Genomic DNA, 21,344 nt, shown 5'->3' with positions numbered 1-21,344 from the left:
TCAAAGCTCTACAGAAGTCTCATTTACAGCAAAATTATTTTTTTTTCATGCATTAAAATGGAATTTCACAAACGGACCACAACACTTGTAGTATTAGAGTTCCTTCTCCCCAAAATATTCACAATTTTATTAACTTCCACAACACACTACAAAGGAAATACTTTAACGCTACCCGTTCCACATGAACTAATCATGCCATGGACGTTTACAAATTCAGACAATTTGTGCTCACCATTATGCAATTCTCCTGTAACAGTGCCTTCACCCTGTGGGCTTCCATCCTGATCTCTCCATTTCCAGTCAATTCCTCTGATTACACGAGCTCCTGGAACCATATATTTCAACACCTGAGAACGGACCAGACGTCGCTGCCTTCGCAGATTTGCTTCAGCTTCTTTAGCAGCTTTTCCTACAAAAAATTTAAGTCTTTTCATTTCAATATACAAGTATCAAATGGGGAATAATTTCGAGCTTTTTTCTAAGCAAGTTCCACTGCAAATGTTAACCTGCTTTTTTGCACCAATTTTTGCTTTGTATGTTCATTAGCATTTTAAAAGAACAAATAAGATGTGCACGTTCTTTTTCTTACCCAGCTGATCTTCACATACTCCATTCACAGTGCCATAAAGTTCAAATCCAGACAGGGAGAGGTAGTGTGTTTGCCCACTGGCATTCTTTCCCATCTGTTTTATTCTAACATGTCTCCAACCTTGTTTCTCATCTTTTGGAGGATCTAAAGGCCATGTTGCTGTAGACCTTTAAATTTATTAGAAAGGGGGCATGGTGGGGGACAAAAAAAAACCAAAAAAACAAAAACAAAAGCAAAACCAAAAATAACTTAGTACCAAAGCAAACAAAACCATAATGCTGATCATCTACGGATAAAAATCAGAAAACTGCCAAGAATACAACCATTAACACTAAGGACAAACTCTGGGTAAGCACTGGCATTACTATTTTCTCAAAAAAAAAAAAAAAATCAAATGCAAAATTTACACTGATGGAAAAGCACAAATGCCATCATATGAACCATACAGAAAACTTATGAATCACTTATTTTCTGTCTCATTCTTGTTAATTTACATCACCTACCATTTCTTCATAGAGTTACATTATTACACCTATAGTACACATTAGTCTACAGTCAGGTATATTTTTAACCGAGCTCAGTTTTATAAATAGTGGCAAAATACACTGACATACCCCGGTTCATTGAGACTGCAGTCATCAACATGAGTATATAAAGTAGTCCAGTTCTGACCATCCTTAGATACCTGGAATACCCAATTTCTGAGAGCAGATCGACCATAACCTCGAGCATGGCGTAACGTGTAAGCTGATGGTATAACCCAAAGGCCAAGATCTACGGCAAACCAAGCATTCTTATCGTCGTTAGTATGACAATTGAGAGCTGAACTGTCACGGCTTAGGATGTCTTCTAAACGGCCATAAGGCAGATTTCTTCCTTCTGATGATGTAACCACTACTAACCCATAGGCTGCTGGATTTACCCACTCATATGCAGTTCTATATTAAAAAGAGAAACGTACCGTTCAATTATGACTTACATTTAGCAAAACAGGTATCGGTGTATCTGATATGCATATGTACCTTTCTGTATATGTAAAGTATCAATTTTATATTACAGCTGAGTTTATTACAAACCAAAATGACTAATAACATTTTAGATAATTAGTTAACTTTAGAGATGTTCCAAACATCACTTTACTACCGGGTTTTAAAAAATCCCAAAACTAAACCAAAAAAAATGCAAAGCCAAAAAAAAAAACCATAGCAAACAAAGACCCAAATTTCCCCACCCCTTAATTTCTTACGTAAGCACACAAATTCTCAACAGAACTTCAAGGATTCATATTTTCCTATTACTTAGGTAGAACAAAAAGAAATGTAATTCTATTGATCAACATAAAAGCAAAGATAAGTCCCACTCCTAAAAAAATTATAACACATTTCCTTTAATCATGAATTCTCTCTCCCCACCCCACAGATGACAGTTCATTGTGTTGACTTCAAAATAATTAGCTTTGAAGAAACTCACTTTGCGTTTGTCCCAATCCAGTAAATAATTCCATTTTCATCAAAATCATGTTGGTGCCTAAACACAAACGTTTGGCCTTCACGTAATTTTCGTACAAAAACAAACGAAGCTCTATCAAAGTCGTACCATTGCTTTGCCACCTACATACAAATGAGAGGTAGTCAAATATTAGAGATGCAAAATGCAACCCATTCCTTGTGAACCATGTGTGGGGTATGCTGCTCACCATTTTCAGAAGATACTGTTCTAGAGATTCAACAGTTGCCAACGGCTCCATCTTTAGCATTCTACCAGTTCGATCTATTAAAGATGTCTCCCCTGAGGCACGTTCCAAACGAAACCTCAAACGCCTTGTTAATATCTGAAAGAGTAGCCAAATATTAATATAGGCTTTTCTGTTTCGCCTTTGTAATTTTAAGAAAAGCAATGTATTTCACTATAACAACTTTAATGGCATATCGATTATTGTTGTGCAATTTAAACTGTATTAGATTTCAATGCTTTAAAAAGTAATTCCCTAGTACTTCATTTTTTTCAATTAACCCAACAATTCTTTAATATGACAGTCAATGTATAAGTCAATTACACATTCAGGCTAATATTTTCTCAGTTTTCATGTATTTTCATAGCTTTTATTCCCAAATCTTGCAGATGAGCAACTGCAATAATACACAAACTGCAAAAGCTTTTTCAAAATATTCAATAGCAGCAGCGTATTTATGAATTTTCTGCAACAATCTTCTAGTAATTTAACATCAAAACAGAAATACACTTCACTGCCATCTCACAAAATCCTGAAGTATGCTTTCAAATGGAAAAAATACGACTCTGCAAAAATGGGAAAAAACAAAGTAATATTTTTAGCCTAATTGCAGCTTTCCTTTATAAAAAATTGCTGATCCTGCAGGTGTCTTGTATTACCAAATGAACACACAGCCCTAGAAGGGACTTTTAATAATTACGACCCACCCCTAGTCATCACAAACAAACATGTCTTATAACTGTCTTCAACAAGATGCTCATTCAAGTAGAAAGGATACTTACTAGAGAGCATACTCCCACATAAAGAGAACAAATACTTGAAGACAAAAGAAAGAACAAACACATTGTCTCTTCAATCACAATTTACTTTCACTTCCGTGTAAAAATGACAGTAGAGAACACCCAAACACATAGGTTAAGCGTTAGAGGATACAGATGCCAAAAAGTTTGTTGTTCTTTATCTGATTTTATCTACTTTATGAGAATATGCTTCACACAGACTTAATGTGTGTAACTTTTCCTGAACTTCACATAAAACATGCAGTTGTGTATCACTCAGCATAATATATTGCTATCACTGTGTATTTACCTGAAGATTGTACGTAGATCCTGGTGTATCATACAAGTGAAGAGGTAGACGTTCAATAGATTCTAACACCGCTATCAGTTTCCGAATTAATGCAACTGCTGGACGACTGTGAAAGTGAACAGTTACTATGTTACCACACACAAAGAGAAAAAAAGAATCTACAGTATCTCAGAGGATAGTACCCAGCTGTAGCAAATATCTCTGCATGCTACTTCTGCTGATACCACATGCTCCAGTCACATGGTTACAGCACAGTAAGAAAAATATTGATCTGCAAGTGATGAACAGAAGTCACTTTTACGTTTGTCAACAGAGGTACATTCACTATAGCTGACTCTTACAGACAGAAGTAATTCAGTAAAACTTTCAATTGCTACTTCAGTAGCAGGTGTTCTCTTTTAAGACCAATCCTACTCCAGAGAAAGATAAATTAAGACAGAAAGAATAGTTCCTTTGATTTAAATTACTTTAAAGGTATCATACGGCTTCACAGATGGGAAGTTTTTTTGCTTTGGTTTTTGTTTTTACCTTTCATCGTCTTCATTTTCACTGAACGCTGTTTTGAAAACATTTATTCTCTCTACCAGTTGACTACAGTCTTGTTTCACATCTAAATCAACATTCTAAGAGGAGGAAAAAAAAAAAACAAACCAAACCAGAACATGTTACTCCTAATACAAAGTAATATATTCTTTATACTGGCAAAAATATCTTTTTAGTCTCACTGAATTTCCTATTCAAAATCTGCATGTCAAAAGCTAGATTATAGCAGCCATTAGAACTGACCAGTGTTGATTTCAAGATTTTTCATGGCTTACTTCAACTGAAGTCATATATTGTCATAGCATATATTCAATGGGTAGACCACTAACTGCAGCAAGTCTCCCTGATTTTCATCAAGACGGGGAAAAGCCACATTTATAATAGATTTTCTCAATTAAGACACATGCCTACATTGTTTTTTTTAAGAAAGTTTCTCTTCAGAGATTTATGTTCTATATACTTACATTATTTAAAACTGTAAGCAATGACTGAACTAAGCCACTACTGCACATCTCATACGGAGAAATAGTATTCTCATCCTTCAATAATACAATTAAGTTTTCCAGAGCAGTCTTCATCAAATCTCTCCAAGTATTTTCTCCCTCAATACACTGAAAGACAAAGGCAATTAAAGTGAAACAAGTTAACAGTTTTGCCACTTGCTTCATTTGAAACGTATTGTCCCAGTGAGGTACCTAACTAGGAATTACATGCATGAATACCCCCACATTTCCGACAGACATACTGCGACTTTCTATCATGACAGACTAGTCTGAACATTATGATGTCATTTCCAATGCCATCACACATTATAAATTAAAGGAGGTACACTCACCTGTCTGTTTGTATGAAGTTCCCATGCAGACTCTAACTGAGTTGCTATGTTCCTCAGTGTTACAACTACTCCTCGAGGCATGCTTTCAACAGCTTTAAAATGATCATCATATAAATCTCTCGCCATAGTGCGTACCTACAAATGGATTTTGATATTCAAAAGTCATATCTTACTGTAATGAGCCTATTACTGTTCTCCAAGATGTAGAAACTTGGTCATCTTTTTTAAAGAAGTCCATCACAAAGCAAACAAATAGGGAAGAACAAAACCTATCACACATCACGAAAGGCAAAGGCTGTGAAAGGATGAGGAGATAAATGGAAATACACAGAATGTTTTTGAAACTTACAGTAACTACGCTTACCATCATATATTAAATTACAGCACTAAGGTAGGAGAAAAGACAGGACTCTCAATCTGTGAATCTATTTCTTTAGAACTGTATAATGGATCTAGTAATCTTTTTAGAAGTAAGATTAAGGGGGTTTATGCTATTTCTGAATGCTCTATTCACATGTCTTAAACCAACTCACACAAAAAGTCCTTATGTGACCTTATACTAAGAATTACTTTTTCTACAAAGCATGGATACACAAAGATACAGATTTGATAAAGTAAGTTCTTATTAAACAACATTTTGCTTACAAGAAATTTCCTCAAAATTCGTTCCTTTTCATTATCATCACATGTGCTACAATAATAAGTTTCACATGCTCTGGAGCTACACAATGCCATCCTAGATATGAAAGAACACTGCCTTCCTTTTATCATTCCACCTAACCTCATTCCCACAGTATTTTAATACTCAATTTAGTGTTACACTTCCTCAGATACAAGTGTCCTTACATGCTGCAGATTTTTGGTGTTACAGAACATATCAGCTGCACTGTTAGAAACTGCAAGAGAAGTCAAGACTGAAGATTAGCTTGAGCCCTTGACATCAGCTGGCCAAAGAACATGCAGTTATTTTGTGGTTTTGTAAAAAGCTTAATACCTGATTTCTTAGTTCCTCTTTCCCCCCCTCTCAGTCTGAGAAAAGAAAGAATTTCAGAGAAGTCTAAAATGAAGGATTTACATGTTTTGCTCCACTACAACAGAACGCGCTGTTCACTTCCACCCCCCTACCTGTCACAATATCCAGTCTAAAATTAATATCTGAATGTAGTGAATAGAAGTAACACGTGTTTCTGACACAACCGTAGTATTGATCATAACATCTTTTCTTTCTGTATATAAAAAAGAAAAACCTACACAATTATACAAATACAGGTCAGGAGGCCTGGATTTCCTTACTTTTTTTAAAAAAAAAATATGCACTGTCCTCCAGAAAAGCAGAGATTTTACTGCTGTATAAAAGTACCTGAAGAAGTGCTTTGTCCTGAATGAAAATTTTCCCCTTCAAGTTTAGCCTAAAATTGTGTCTAGTTGAAATCAGAGATTTTAATCCTCCAAGAGGAAACTACAACTTCATAAGCATATTACAAAATAAAACAAACTCATTTAAATTCTAAGTATATGATTCACAGGTGCTCACCAACCTTTTGCTTTGTCTTCTCCAGTTTAGATTTCAGCTTTCTTCCTCTTTTGCCTGTCCAGCCAGTGACAAATTCTGACCCTGCAACATATTTTTCAGAAAAGTCGCAATTTCTCACAGGTATGAAAAGCAACAGAGTAACTACCTCACATATACTTGCTCCTACCTGCACATAACACATACCTACATACTTACCCAAAGAGGTTTCCGCTGTAAACGAATGCTTTGTTCCCCTGTTAGACTCAAACACAAAGCCTGGCAGATCTTCTTTCAGTATTGTAGCTTGTTGACCATCAGAATTGTGAATAGCAATTTCTCCTTCTTTTAAACAGGTGAGTGACCAGTTTCCTACAGTAAGTTTAGTTGGCCCTGGCGCCGATAAAATTGGCTGGCTTGTGGTAGAAGGTTTTACTTGGCTTCGAGCTCTTTGCAACTTCTCAAGGAATTCACTCCTACTTTCTATTTTAAAAGAAACAAACATTTTTTTCTTTTCCAACAATTGATTCCACCATCATATCTCAAGCTTTTTTTTTTTTGCAAAAGCAAAACAACTTAGTACATTCAATGCAAAATTAAGTTTGAAATTAAGGGTCTTGAAGTGTTCTGAATGTCTTCCCAGTATATTTCTGTACTTTTAACAGTGATTTATTCCACAATAGCTTCAAAGTGGACAATGCAACTCTTTCTGAATGGTGCTGTTGATGGATATATTAATTCATCCTTACAATTACAAGAAGATCAAAGAAATCCATTATAAACTTCTAGTCTTGCAGAAATAGTTTTTTTATTATGGCCAGTATGAACTATTGTCAAAAGTGAGTTTTTAGAAATAGGAAATTAAATTAATTTTCCAATAGGAAAACAGCAACTTCAAAACTTCAAGCAAGTGAGGAAAAGATGCTGAAGACCTAAAACCCAGAAAAGAATTCACAAAACTTTACAGATTCTGACAATCTGCATATGCTAAAAGCAAATTTGAGCTAATATTTATTTGCTCAGATTGTGCCACAAAGGCACCCAAAACAGATTTTTTTGTAAGCTATACTAAAACTTTTATTCATCTCCTATGTAGAACCTGTACATTCATCTCAGAGCAAGTAAGAAAGCCACGATTATGCTACTTACAGTGACATGCTAATTCCAAGTTATAATACAGATGTTCCTAGTTCTTATTCATTACACAAATTTTAAGGACCTCTATATCTCTGAGAAAAACATGAAGTAAAAGAAACTCCAAGAGCACCACAAAAGACTTGATTAAAAGCTGGTGTTTAGATGGAGATATTTAATACATGACAAACAGGATCACATCCTACTTTTAGGATATGTAGGTAATCTAGCCTGAAATTATTCCAAACAACTAAGTGAGTTTTTATGAGATATTTTGATATTGTAGTAATTAAAAGGCTGCACACATTACCTTTGAAATTAATCAGCATAATCCCAGAAAATTTAATTTCATATTTTTTAAAAAAAATTTAAAATTTCCATAAAAATTAAAATTGCAGTAGCATCATTAATGTAAAGATTACATCTGAACTTCAAAGTTAACAAGTATCCTCATCTTTCAGCATACTGATTTAATAAATAAAGCTTTGGTAGTTCATGAACTCGTAAAATTGCTGTTTTCCTTTTGCTGCAATGACTTACGTTCTAGGTTTTTAAAATTTGCCAGTATTATTGCCATATAATACAAAATAAATAATCTCTATACAAAAATAAATATGGACTCTTGAGGCATTACTAACTTTATTACTTAAAATTCATAGCATCCAGAGAAGACTTATTAAAAGACTTCTGAAATTTCGTATGTAAAATTAAAATTCTGTTAATTGAACAAATTTATTCTGTAGCATGTCACACTGACAGTGCAATGATTATACGTGGCTGGGAATAATTTTGGGTTCCCTTAGACAGAATTTTGAGACTCACTTAAAGCTTCAGAATTACCATTAAATTTCAATTTTTGCATTGAACTTTTATTTTTTTCTACAATCTCAAACAAAACAAGTATTAAGCTAATGTGGAGAGGGGTGAGTACAGACCTTCCAAAAATGTTCGTTGTATACATATTTCCTCCTCCCATCCCAACTTTCATCATGCAATACACACTAACAAATTCCGTTACTCAACCCTCTATATTCTTGCCAGTCAAGAAGTTACTAAAAAGTATACCATGAGATTACTCAGTCATGATTCAGGACAGCAGAACATATAGTATAGTTCAGGACTTAAAGATACTGAATCTACACTGCACTGCAGTAATTGTAGTTAACCAATACTAGCTTCTTATCTATTAAGTAAAAGGAGGCTGTTGCACACTCTTAGAGCTAACGGTTTAAGTTCAATCAAATTACGCTCCAAGATCAGCACTCTTAGTAGATGTCTAGTTGACAAAAAATTGCAAGAAGCCTCACATAATCCTCGTTTTATCTCCTTCCCCTCCATAATATCCATGCTACATATCTTGTTCAAATACTTAGGATTTATTCCATCTTTTTTAGAAGACTGATATGAAGAGACATCTTAAAACATAAGAAATCAGATTGAGAATTCAAGTTCTCTTCACTCCATATTCATCTGAGTTGTCCCCATTCCACTCATCTTGTATAGAAATAGTGAAGTTTCATCTCCAAACCATATCATTTGGAAGGAGAAAGCAAAACTGGCATCCAGGGGCTATAAGGATTTAAGAAGTTAACCTCATGGATCTTCTTAAAATTGTATCATAATATAAACAAGTATCTCAACAGAGGAATTGTTTACCTTTCAAGGTATGAGCCTTGTTAAAAAGAATGCAAGGATACATTTTCTGATAAAAATTAAAAAATCCTAGAAGTAGTTTCCAGCTGTGTTATAATCTAGAAACACATTACACCATTTTGTCTTCATGTCCCAAAATTGATGGATAGTCACTAGCACTTCATTTTTATCCTGAATCATAATATGTTCTGTTATTTCACTCAATGGCTTCTTTAAAACATAACAATATTGCAAAGCATTTTATGTCTGCAGGTTCATAAAGGCATGAACTGTTGCAAAAAAAAATAATAATGAGACAATAAAGGAGGGTTGTTTCTGCATCCAGAACAAGTTGTGTATTCTGTACAGAAAATTAAAACCACCTGTGCATTGCCACTGCATAAGGTCTGTTCCCTTGTCCTCTCTCCAACAAACAATTAAGACACTGTAATTTGTTTCCCAATCTCGATGAGAAACTTTCCATTACTTTGTCTTCGAACACATGCAATTTCATTCTGCTAGCTAGAAGCAAACAACAAATCACCATTTCAACCTGCTTTTCCTGGGACGGCCACTACAAAGTGCTTTTAATGACTGGGGTGAAAAAATTAAGTATGCATGGAGAAGAATCAAAACAAAACAAAGTTAATACACTTTTACTGGCAAGATGTTTACTTAACACAATTCACCAAGGAAGTCAAGTTATGGTCACATGCTATCTGATAAAAAGCATCACAATTAACTGACCACCTTCCACCTGTTTACATCCTTTACTATTTAGTAAGCCAATTCCTGCAAAACAAAACAGCTCCAATCAAATGATATAAACAAATATAACCATTTCAAAACATAACTTGGACTTGAATTGTAAAGAAACTACCTGAACTATCAGATCCTCCTTCAGGGCTGCCACTGGAATACATTGTGGCGAGTTTTCCATCCAAGATAAATCTGAACCATCCATTACTACCATTTGATAGCTCCAGGGCTGCAGCATCGCTCCAGATATACAGACAGTCCCTTCCCCTAATGATTGACCAGTCTCTCCAGTGATATGGTTTACCCTGTTGCAGTTCTTTAGCATCTTCCTGTGGTTCATCCTCCTGTAATAGGTTTGTATTAAACAATCAAGAAAAAAAACAAAAAAAACAAACAACCCCAAAGAAATCCAACCCATTAAAAAAAACCCAAAACCAACAAAAAACCCAACAAAAAAAGATACTTTAAAAAAGCCTGAGAAGAAGAATTACTCAAACCATAAGTATAGGAACTATACTACTGCTGTCTGTAGCATGTGTCTTTAAAAGTATTCCTTAACAGAGTAAGATACTTTAAAGAAGTTTCCTTTCAGATACAAATGTATCTACTCAACACTTAAAAACACCCTACAGATGGGCCATTCACCTCTGTTCAAAACTTTTAAGAAAAGAATCACAGAATGGTTGATGTTCGAAGGGACTCTCTGGAGGCCATGTAAATCCAGTTGCCCAGGACCATGTCCAGACAGCTTTTTAGTATCTAAACACTAAAAAAAAGAAGAAACCCCACCCACCCATGCCCCCCCAACCCCCACCCAATCCGAAACCCACAGAAAAAAAAAGCTTAACTATACAGTATAAGGCTTAACTATAAATCTTAACTGAATGATTAACAGAAGTGGTCTATTACCCATTCTGTTGATCTGAGTGGTCAGTAACACGACTGCTGGAAATTGATAACTTCAATATGCACTTAAGGTTTTCATTATGTAGAAAACTATTTTCTTTTTTGTATTTTTAATATATTCCGTAACAATGTTTAAAACATCTGCAATTATTTGATGCATGTACATTGGAAGAGATGTACTTTGTTTAGAAAGGGTTAATTTTATTTAGCAGTCATTTTCTAAACACTAGAAAAGTGTCAATCAACTTGACCATAAGTAGGAATAGGAAAACTCAGCAGATAATAATGTGCTAACAGAAAATGAAGTTACAGAAAGCAACAACAAAAACAATTAAAATAAGTGGTATACAATAAGCATTAATTTAATAACCTAACTACCTTGCCCTGGACATTATCACAACCGTGAAAATTGTACTAGAAGTGTTGGTTTTAAAGGAACAAATAAAGCTATCAATTCTGCATTTACCTTCTCAGGTTTAGACTCCTCTTCATTTTCATCATCAGATGACGGCCCCGCCAAAGTTGACACTTTACTAATTACACCAAGTCTAGCCAGCTGGTCTAGAAAAAGATCACCACCTTTATCCACCAAATCCCTTATGATTTGCAAGGCTAGCAAATGGCCATCATCATCATCCTGTAATACATTGGGATGAAAAGGAAATAATAAAGGAGATCTCTTTAAAATATGTTTACATGCTGAACTTCACATGTGGTCACAGATGAATGCTATAAACACTTTAGGATTAGTTATTAACAAGTATGTGGAACCAATGAGCATCACCCCCCTTTTTGCCTTAGTTTCATAAAAGGACAGTATTTCCTTGCCTCCTACCTCTTGATCAAGAACTGTAGCTGTTATCTCAACCAGTATGGTGGGCAGATTATGGCCAGCATCAGAGTCGCAAACCTCTTTCAGCAGCGCCTCAGAACAAAAATGGATCATTTTTCTAATGAGGGCAAGACTTGCTTTCCTTTAAAAGAAATCATAGGAGGGGGAATTATTACAAAGATAAAGCAAGCAGTAATAAAACCAACAAGAAGGTTCAAGATAAAACTGTTTTTGCACTACATTTATACATGCTTTCAAAACAGAATAAAAATTAAATTACTTTCAGTTCTCGTTATTGGAACCGGAATTGGTTATTGTTAATAAATTCTAGATTATCTTTAACAATAATGCACTCGCTGTTCTTTTTTGATTCTACAGCACTATGAGTCTAACATATTTTTCCTTCCTCAGCCCTTCTCTAGGTATGTCGCAGCACTCTCCAAACTAGTCGGCTGCAACAAGGTCTTTTACCATCTCATACCAACACACCCTTCATGCCAGTCCCTCCGCTGCCTTCTCCTCATCTCTCCTCACCCAGGGCACGCACTCTCTCTCTCTTCTCTCTGCTTCTTCCTCCCCTCTCTTCCTCGGCTGCCCAACCTCTTCACAGAACAGCCACAGCTGCACCTTGTCTACACCAGCCAACCCACCGCCCCTGAAGCCAGCCCACAGCTGTATGTTATCAATGATAATTAACCCCCAGCTTCATTCCTCTACATAGGTAAACTATCCTACATTCTGTCTTTATTTACTCTTAGTGATGGCAATTCACTTCTGCGCACTTTGTCTTCATCATAGGTATCCAGCCTTCCATTTGTGTCACATACTTACCGTGTTTTCCTGAGATCCCTGTCATTTTAAAGTCTAAAATTACTATTGGATCACGCAGCTTTCCATATTAGAAGCTACAATTAATTTGGAAACCAATAACTTCTGTATGGTTAAAGCTGAATTTTTCATTTGACTAGCTTTTAAAATGATTTACCTGATTCATAAAGAAAACTTTAAAACTACAGAGAGACAACTGCTTCTTTCCACTACCTGCAACACCAGTTAATCATGCACAGATTATTAACAGTTTCTTATGTCCTTCATTTAAATGACCTAGTTTAAGCTCCTATCATCAGCTCATGTACAGTCTGTCTCCACTCAAGTCTCTTTTTATCTTGTATTTTCACCCCTCAAAGTACCTATAAATACTGGGAACACAAGAGATGGAGCAAATGCTATATTTTTAGTGTACAAGGCTGAGAGGTTATGGTCAGATGCAATTTATCACAACCATTATACGACCCACTGTATTCCTTTTAAAGTATTAAATTAGATTACATTCTTTTAATTCTCTCAGTAAGAGGCATCTTCTCCAGCTGATTAACACTTAAGCTGCTAAGAAGTCTTCTAAAACCTTCTAAAATAGCTTTTTCCAGCCTTTCCAGTTTTCCAGTGAATGTATGCTGATACCACTTTATCAGTTTTCCTCTCCCAAATTAGTACTTTCAATAGAGTGGCTACAAACAGCTGTTACTAAATACACAGTCCATAAAAAGTACTATATGAACACAGCATTTTTTCATCATGCTACTATAGACAAGAGTATGCCTCACTCTCCCACTTCTAATTAACCGTACTTTTTTCAAGATACCACTTCCCCAGAAAGGAAAAAATGCTACTTAAAATACTAAGTAAAAATCAGACTTGCAAAACTTTTCAAACCATCACTTCTATTCAAACAGAAATATGTTTAAGTTCACATTATTTAAAGTTTTAGGTGTTGTAATTTTTAAATTAAAAAAAACCAACCACCTTGGCTTTTTAAACAGAGTGTATTAAGAAATCCAAAATATGCAGGGAAGTTGTCTACTAAGACAGTATTACCTTATTGAAGGCAACATAGTTTGTTGAAATGTTTGTGCAAACACAGGCAATAATCTTTTCAAGTATATAGGTGCCATTTCTGGATCTCCTTTGGGTTCGTTACATTCTTCCTCATCCTTGTTTGCATCTTTCTTTTTCTTCTCATCTCCTTTGTTAACAGGACACATCCAGTCCCCTGGAAAATATATTTCCCCAAAACGTTCAAAGACAAAAACCCAAACAAACAAATAAAAACCTCCGTCAGATAAACCTAAGAGTTTTCTTTACTAACACCTAAGTACCTGAAAGGGAATATGCATCCCTAAAAATAAGAAATTTACACGTGCAAGACTTCCTGAAGAAAACCATTTGATAATAAGCAACACCAAAGACCAGTCACAGGAGAAGCTCTAGAGTCCTTAAAGTGAACTAAATATGAACACGTAACAACCTGTGGCTCCAGCACTAGAAAAGTCTCACGAGCAGGTGAAGTGCAGTTCCCACGTAGAAAGAAAGGATGCCAAAGAAGCTACCAAAGCTGAAGCTGACATCCTCTGAACCCACAGCAAAATCCCAGTCTAGTCCCATTCCACAGCTGAAGAGCAGGACAACTGGCACTGCCTGTGCCCAGCCCCCAGTTTCTTCAGTAATCCCCGTCCCCTAAGAATATCCTAAATATTAAGATTTTTACATGTACTTTGCAGGTTAAGGAAGGCTGGTCACAAAATGTATTATTTTTCTTAAATGAATCTTGATATAGTAAAAATCTAATAATCAAATTAGTTAACATATCTGAGCATTTCTACTAAGAAGGGCATGGAACTAAGAACCGCACTCACCTGGAGACTGAAGAATAGCTACTACTTCACTATGCCCCCTTTCGCGAGCTTTGTCTAAAGGAGTTTTCCCATCTTCATCTCTCAAGTCAGGGTTTGCACCATGTCGTAAGAGAGTCTGAGAATATTTTAAATATGAAATAAACATTAAGATTCCTTCTTCCAATGTAGTAAACATGTTTTTCATATATCTTTTCTACACTTCTCTCATGCTTCTAAGCGAAGTTAGAACATCACGTTGCTTTTTATATCTGGAGAGCCAACATAAAACTACTTCTATTCATATTACTGCCCTATCATAATGAAAAATTTTCATTGTGATAGACACTGTGAAAAACATGTAAATATATGACACTGCAAGTATTAAACATATTGCATCAAAGACATTTTGTACAGAATAAGGGAAAATCTCAGCATGTAAGGCTTTAAGTATCAGTTTAAATCATACCTTTGCTACCTGAGGTCTTCCAAAACATGCTGCATAATGTAATGAGGATGACCTCTGACCTCTGTTAACATCAGCACCCCTTTCACAGAGAAATTCTACCTGTTAAACAAGAAAAAGGAAACTAGGTCTTTTTCATCTCTTTCTTTACATAAATAACCTAAGTTTTTAAGATTCTATACAACTAATTTACCATTTCCTGAGTTCCAAAAGCTGAGGCCCAGTTTAAAAGAGTTTGTCCTACATCATCCATAAAATTTACTTCAAAAGCTGAAAGATAAAATTAAAGTAAGTAGTTAAAGCTCCCAGAATCATAAATTAAACTTCAGCAATGTTCTTTAAATAAATGGCAGGTCTTAAGAAATATGAAGCATAATCAACAATTGTAGGGAAGCATTTATGCCCTTAATTGCAATAAAAAAAAAAAGGAAAGTAGCAGCATAGAAATTACTACTAACCAGATCCGTTGTGTATTTAACAAAGTGAACTCATATATAAAAATTTGCAAAGTACTACCTAAGCATTTGTTATGACATTGTAGATTACAAAACAAAAAAAAGATTTATCTATCTCATTTTCAGAGTATTTCTGCTTACCTCCTGTGTCAATAGCATCTATTAGTGCATCAGTATCCTTACTGCGGATGCAATCTATCAGCTGCCGATGAGAACGTTCCCCAGAACTATCCAGTCTTCGCAATCCTGGGATTCTGCCTGTAGATCCAGCACTGGATTTTGGCAGGGCTTTTCTCCCTTCGAACAGTAGCACCAAAAGAAGATCTACTAACCGCATGGTATCCAGTACACATCTCTCATCACCCTGCAACGCACTTTCTATAGAATCTGGAAGTTCAGATCTTAGGAGATCCTGGAAATAATTAAAAGTCTGAACAATAAAAAATATACAGGGCTTTAGAAAATACTATCAGAATTGGGTTTCATGTCCATATGAAATGTTTCCTTTTTTCCCCTCCTTATAAATAACCTATATATATGTGTGTGTATGTATGTATATAAAATCTGTACATCTATATATAAAATAGCAACACAAATCTTGCATATATTAAAGTACATGAAGGGAGAAACCCTATGAGAACAAAAAGCTGTAGCGTAAAAGGATTTCTTACGTGTGTCACTACTGGAGAGCCTCTACACAGGGTTGACAACAGGCTTACAATAGTTGACACCTGATTACTTAATTTAGAGTCTGCAGCTGTAGATGGTGCTCCAGTGCTACTCCGTCCAGGTTTGCAAGCTGAAGATGGTCCTGATGCTGTCCCACCAGCAGCTGCCATGCGAGATAACAACTCCTCAGTTAATCCATGCTTAGCTAACGGGGCTGGGTCAACTCCACGCCGTGTGAATCTGTCAGCTAATGAAGCAAAGCATCTCAGAGCTCCATCTGAAACCTAAGAAAGAAGTACACGAGAAATGATCAAAAATCAGTTACAAAATAAGATCCTAAGGGGGTAGTGATAAGAATACAGGGCCCATCAAAGAAGCTGATTTCCCTGGGTTCCCCTCAGTGAATGTGAATGGAGGAGACAAACTTTTTTTTTAAGCCAGAAACTTGGAGCTGGAACCCATCAGTGGCCTGAACTGCTCACTGAAGGATTGTATTATTGTTGGGTTCCTCCGTTCTTCCCCCCTTCTCTCTGTTGATGATATACAGAAATCAAGGAAATGATTTTTCTTTGTGTCAAGGTTAGTACTGTGACCATCTCCTTAACTACATGAGCAAAATCCCACATCAATCTAGAACAACACATTTAACAACCAAATTAATAGACGTTGGAAGCACATTTTTAAAAGTTTTTCGTTACAGATGTTGTTCTTAAAGAAAACTATTTATAATCCCCACTAACAATTGTCCGTTCTGACAACACAGTTTGGAAAAAAAAAAAAAAAAGACAACAAAACAAACCCACAGCTTGGTATTGAAATACGGAATGCTTAAACTTCTGGTTGTTCTGACGCTAGAAACTGTTAAAGCAGTCTTCTAATAATAAAACTTAAAAACCCGCACAAAAACCAAAGCACCACGAAAACACACTATGAGCTTTTACTTCCAAACATTTACTGTATTTCAGATCTGTTTCTCAAAGAGCAACGAAGACAAAAAATTCTTTACAGTTTTACCTTCCGTAAGTATAGAATACAAAATATTCTGTTATAATTATATTATAATTCATAGTTAACATTATGTTAATATTACAATGTTATATTAATTTGGTGCTTTCTATTAAAAGAAAAGCTTTCAAAGAAGCCATTAGCTAAGGCACCAACTCAGAACTCTTGAAGTATTAAACTGACAGTGAAGTTTGGTAGTTAAAGTTGTATTTAAAGGTCTACATACTTCTCTTAAGTAAAAGAGTTTGTTCAACCGGACCAAGCCTAAATATAGGACAAATTGGGAAAAGCAGATTTTACCTTTAGACAACCCAGATTGTCCACTGACCACCTGACCCAGGAATACACGAGCATTTTTGTGACAATAAAATTTTAACTTCCAAATTTAGGTTTCTCACAAAAAAAACCCCAAAACAAACCACCAACAGTGACACTGTGGAAACAAGGCTTATTGATGACTCTCTTAATCTGGCAAAACAGTACTGCTGGCCAACCGCCCAGGAAAGGATCTGGCTTCTTTTCATGTCAGTATTGAAAAGAAAGGGAGGTTTTGCCTTTAACGTCTCTTTCATTACACATGAAAAGCGTCTCCATCTTTCAAATCAAGAGGCTTGCACAGGCATATGACAACAAGCTGCTTACGGCACATTTGCCATCATAGATGTGCAGCAGCAAACCAAACTGATGTCAAGAAATAATTTTACAAAAATCAACCACAAATCAAAAACCCAACGGTATCTATTATTTACCGACCTCTAAATTATTACAGTTCTTACTCCCTAAAATGTCATAAACTTCTGGTGTAGCCCATTTTCAAAATGATTGTCAGCTATCACATAGCATAGGCTTAAAAACAGCTACTCATCAACACACAAAACAAGATTAGACTATCAGCCACACTTCATGAAGTTAAAATCTTAAATCTCCATTAAGTTTGCAAGGACTTGAAAAACAAAATTTCTCCCAAATATATGCAAAGCATGCTAAACTTCTGGCATCATCCCTGCATGCCAAGCATTCTGATTTATCAGTATTTTTTTGCAAGGGATATTTTCTCTAACTTGTAATGGTCACTGCTCATGTCCTTTGGTATTTTGCTCCAGGTCTTTGACAGCTCAATGGATAAACAATTCTGCCAATCTTTATGTAATCCGTATATATTTTATGGGTATTTACCAGAACAGCTCTGTCAGAAATACACAAGAAAGGTTCAGTTTATTTAACGTACCGCATTAGCGGCATCAGTTTACAAAGCAAGAAAGAGTACTGTGGAAAGTATTTCCATTGCTTCTCACAAACTGCAAGTTTAGTAGAAAGGTTAAAAAAGCAACTTTATAAATAAGCTGCTCCTGGGGCTACATTCATATGGCCTGAACTCTTTCCTCAAGTGATGTTACTAACTGGCAGCCCACACAAAAAGCAACTGAATCCAACGATGAGGATGAGGGGGAAACAACAGAACTTTACAAAGGAAGTTACTGGGCAAATCTGTAACACACATCAACATTCACTGTAAATCCTGAGGTTTGTTTCACACAAAACAGGTATCTCAAGGAAACAGTACAGATTTACTTATTTTCATCTGGGTTGCTCCAATCTTAAGCACACTTATCTTAAAGCTAAACTGCTAAAAGATTAGGTTAATTTGAGCTCTCATGCAGATTCCCAACAGCCATTCAGATCCCCAATTGCTTTTTTCAAACACATTATAAATTGTGAAACAGTTAAAATACTACAGATTTAGTCTAAATTCAGGATTAGCTTGCCTGAGATGATCAGTGCATTAATAAAGTTATGTAATGTCTAAAAAGCATGGTAGCTTGTACTGAAATGGTTAGTGTGACAGTCCCCTGCCAAGTGGGTCTTCCAAAAAGATCTAAAAATGTATTTAAAACAATTTAGCTCACAGGCAAGAAGGCAAGAAGATTTAGTCTCCCAAGTACGATGTGCTTAATAGACCAGGCTCAGAGGGTAAGAAATGTAGAGAAAAGAATGAGGACAGAGGTAGGGGTGAAACCGTGACTGAGTATGATATGGCCAAGAAGCCTGGCCAGACTACAGCAAGAATTTGGCTAAATAGCTATTGTGAAGCTTTAGTGTAACATTCACGCAAGGATTCTACTAGTAGGAAGAAAATTCCTCTAGGATTCATTTCTCTAGATTTTACAAGGACTACTTGATCTCCACTTAATAAAACTGCAATAAAGTGGTGTTGCATTATAGCAGTACCACTTCAGCTGGCTTCCAATGTAATATTTTAGCATTGATTACGGATGGTTTTATTGCTTCTCTTAGTTTGGCAAAAGAAAAACAAACCAAATTGATTTTTGTCTCTTATTTACGCTCAATTTAATAGTGACTGTGGTGCAGTCATAGAACAATATTTACTTCAGAAAGTATTTCGAAATGCACTGATAAGTTACAGGATACTTTCCAGTAAAGTTTTCAGAGGTTAAATAAGATCATATTCACACAATAGTTCTTGGAGTCAAAACACTAAGCAGTATTTTTATCCTTGTCATGACAACTGTAAAAGGAAACTATCATAATATCCAAATAGAACAACTACTACGTAAACCGTATAATTGTGGAGGCTATATAAAAATACCTAGCCATTCATTTATTAAACATAACAGACACTCAATTCACAGCATATTGAGACAACTATTACATTACCTGATGGTCTTCGTGTTTTAATAAACTAGACAGTGATTCCACACAAATCTCTAATGAAGAATCCTGAGGCTCCATTTTGCCACAGAGTCTGGATACTACAGCCATAGCTGAATGCAAAGTATCTTTATGAACAAGGTGTCCACTGTCACGAATGAACGTCAGAACACAATTCAACCCTCCAGCTTCAAATACAGCTCCCGACTCACGCGTACAGATTAATTCTAACACCTATGACAACATAAAATTTAATTAGAATGAAGTAAACATAAAAAGTCAGTTATTTGTTTATATCCATCTACAGCACTGGTTAAGAAAATGAAACTACAAAACAAAAACCCCAAACTCCTCAACACCCAAAAAGGGCCACAGCCTCCAGCAATCTAGTAGTTACAGTGTTCTTCAAAAATACACAAGCAAATACAAGAACATTTCCCAACAGCATGGTCTTAACAGGTGTTCATGAGAGATGGCTAGATAACAGCATCTCTTCCTGGGATAATTAAGCCTTTGGATAACCCACAACCAAAAGCGTTACACTTCCAAGAGCACTGTTACTCCAGTGCTTCAGTGTAGTGCTTTTGAGTAGACTAAAACTAGTAAATAGGAAATACATGCATAGAGTCTGATGCCATGGTAATCAAGGACTCTATATGCTATCACATGCCATGAGTTATGCTTTAAACAGGAAGTTTTAAAGGTCTTGTAAATTTTTCTGAAAACTTCACATAGGTGCAGAGGAGCTGTGTCTAGTGCTACTGAAGAGACAGCAGACAATTGTTCTACAGCAGGTAATGTAACTGTATGTGGAGCAATTCTTCGTTCCCTTTTTAGCGTAAAATCAGCCCTTAGCATTCTAACCATGTGAGATGAACAGGAAAACTTTCTTCTGGGTTTTTTTGTTTCTTTTTCTATGTGTTGTTTTTTGTTTGTTTGTTTTTTAAAGGAATCTCAGCTTTGAAGAGCACCAGACTGACAGTCAAGATAAGCAGCATTGCTGGCAGGTACACTTCTATCATACTCTGTGTTTTCACTTCACATTTTAATAAACTAAATAGGATTAGAATATGAGGAAGCTTTTCATAACAGCAGATTTTCTAGCTCCTTCTTAAAAACAGAAGGTTCTGTTAAAAACACGTACCTTCACACACTGCTCAGCCAAATCTCTGCTTGTTCTGTTGTTAAGTTCAACAACTACTAAACGATTACAAAGTGCCTTGATAGCTCCATCCACTCCCACAATCCTACGGGTGCATTCGGCTGATACATCCAGATAATATGTTATGGCACGAGCTGTTACTTCTAATACATTGTCTGGAGCACTTTCATCAAGAAAAATTTTGCACAGTGCTGGTAAAAAAGTTCGAGGAGGGCACCTGCAGGAAAAAAAAACACAACACAACAACACATTACTAAGTTGTGCAAGTTTCTCTACATCACCTAATTTCGTACAGTTTCACATTAACAGATTAAGGCTTTTCATGATTTACTCTACTGGTTTATAGTTGGTTCAGAGTATTCATTTAGAATGCTAGGATGCAGGCATCTCATACACTCCCCAAAATTCAAATCAGTTATCTGAAAAGATGCTGTATTAAAGGAGGAAACCAGCAGAAAAAAACGTATTCTTGGAATTTTACAATCATACAGGAAAAATTTATCCTCTTGGGAAATCATTTCAGGAATTAACCTCACATCACTAAATGAAATCTATTTTTTCTTAGCAGAGCTTCAAGGTTCATGATGATAAATAGCTACTTAATCATGAAACAGTGGTTTTGATACAAAGACTAAAGTTTTGGGGTTTGTCACACAATTTAATTCTCTGAGTGGTCATTCCTCCTTA

The 21,344-nt window shown here is 35.7% G+C and overlaps 1 protein-coding gene across 11 annotated transcripts in view; it reads right to left on the bottom strand.

Annotated features, from left to right (window-relative positions):
- The window catches only part of HECTD1 (HECT domain E3 ubiquitin protein ligase 1), a 64,840-nt gene that overhangs the window by 25,445 nt on the left and 18,051 nt on the right, over positions 1-21,344 (bottom strand). For 4 of the 11 annotated variants that reach the window (XM_080397008.1, XM_080397000.1, XM_080396998.1 and 1 more), the window contains exons 3-25: positions 20,640-20,874; positions 19,502-19,729; positions 15,823-16,104; positions 15,293-15,581; positions 14,890-14,966; positions 14,700-14,798; positions 14,255-14,369; positions 13,437-13,611; positions 11,565-11,703; positions 11,196-11,366; positions 9,945-10,167; positions 9,812-9,856; positions 6,506-6,781; positions 6,327-6,403; positions 4,789-4,923; positions 4,418-4,564; positions 3,939-4,033; positions 3,411-3,516; positions 2,286-2,420; positions 2,060-2,199; positions 1,204-1,527; positions 590-756; positions 233-409 (exon numbers count right to left, since the gene is read on the bottom strand). In XM_080397008.1, coding sequence (XP_080253134.1) covers positions 233-409; positions 590-756; positions 1,204-1,527; positions 2,060-2,199; positions 2,286-2,420; positions 3,411-3,516; positions 3,939-4,033; positions 4,418-4,564; positions 4,789-4,923; positions 6,327-6,403; positions 6,506-6,781; positions 9,812-9,856; positions 9,945-10,167; positions 11,196-11,366; positions 11,565-11,703; positions 13,437-13,611; positions 14,255-14,369; positions 14,700-14,798; positions 14,890-14,966; positions 15,293-15,581; positions 15,823-16,104; positions 19,502-19,729; positions 20,640-20,874 — 3,857 coding nt within the window. The remainder of the gene's footprint in view (positions 1-232; positions 410-589; positions 757-1,203; positions 1,528-2,059; positions 2,200-2,285; positions 2,421-3,410; positions 3,517-3,938; positions 4,034-4,417; positions 4,565-4,788; positions 4,924-6,326; positions 6,404-6,505; positions 6,782-9,811; positions 9,857-9,944; positions 10,168-11,195; positions 11,367-11,564; positions 11,704-13,436; positions 13,612-14,254; positions 14,370-14,699; positions 14,799-14,889; positions 14,967-15,292; positions 15,582-15,822; positions 16,105-19,501; positions 19,730-20,639; positions 20,875-21,344) is intronic. The other 7 variants (XM_080397006.1, XM_080396999.1, XM_080397001.1 and 4 more) reach the window with 6 other exon arrangements.

This window comes from Falco punctatus (assembly GCF_963210335.1).
Source record: "Falco punctatus genome assembly, chromosome: 7".
Taxonomy (NCBI): Eukaryota; Metazoa; Chordata; class Aves; order Falconiformes; family Falconidae; genus Falco; species Falco punctatus.
Note: the sequence above shows the minus strand (reverse complement) of the source record. Positions and strands in the feature narration are given on the sequence as shown.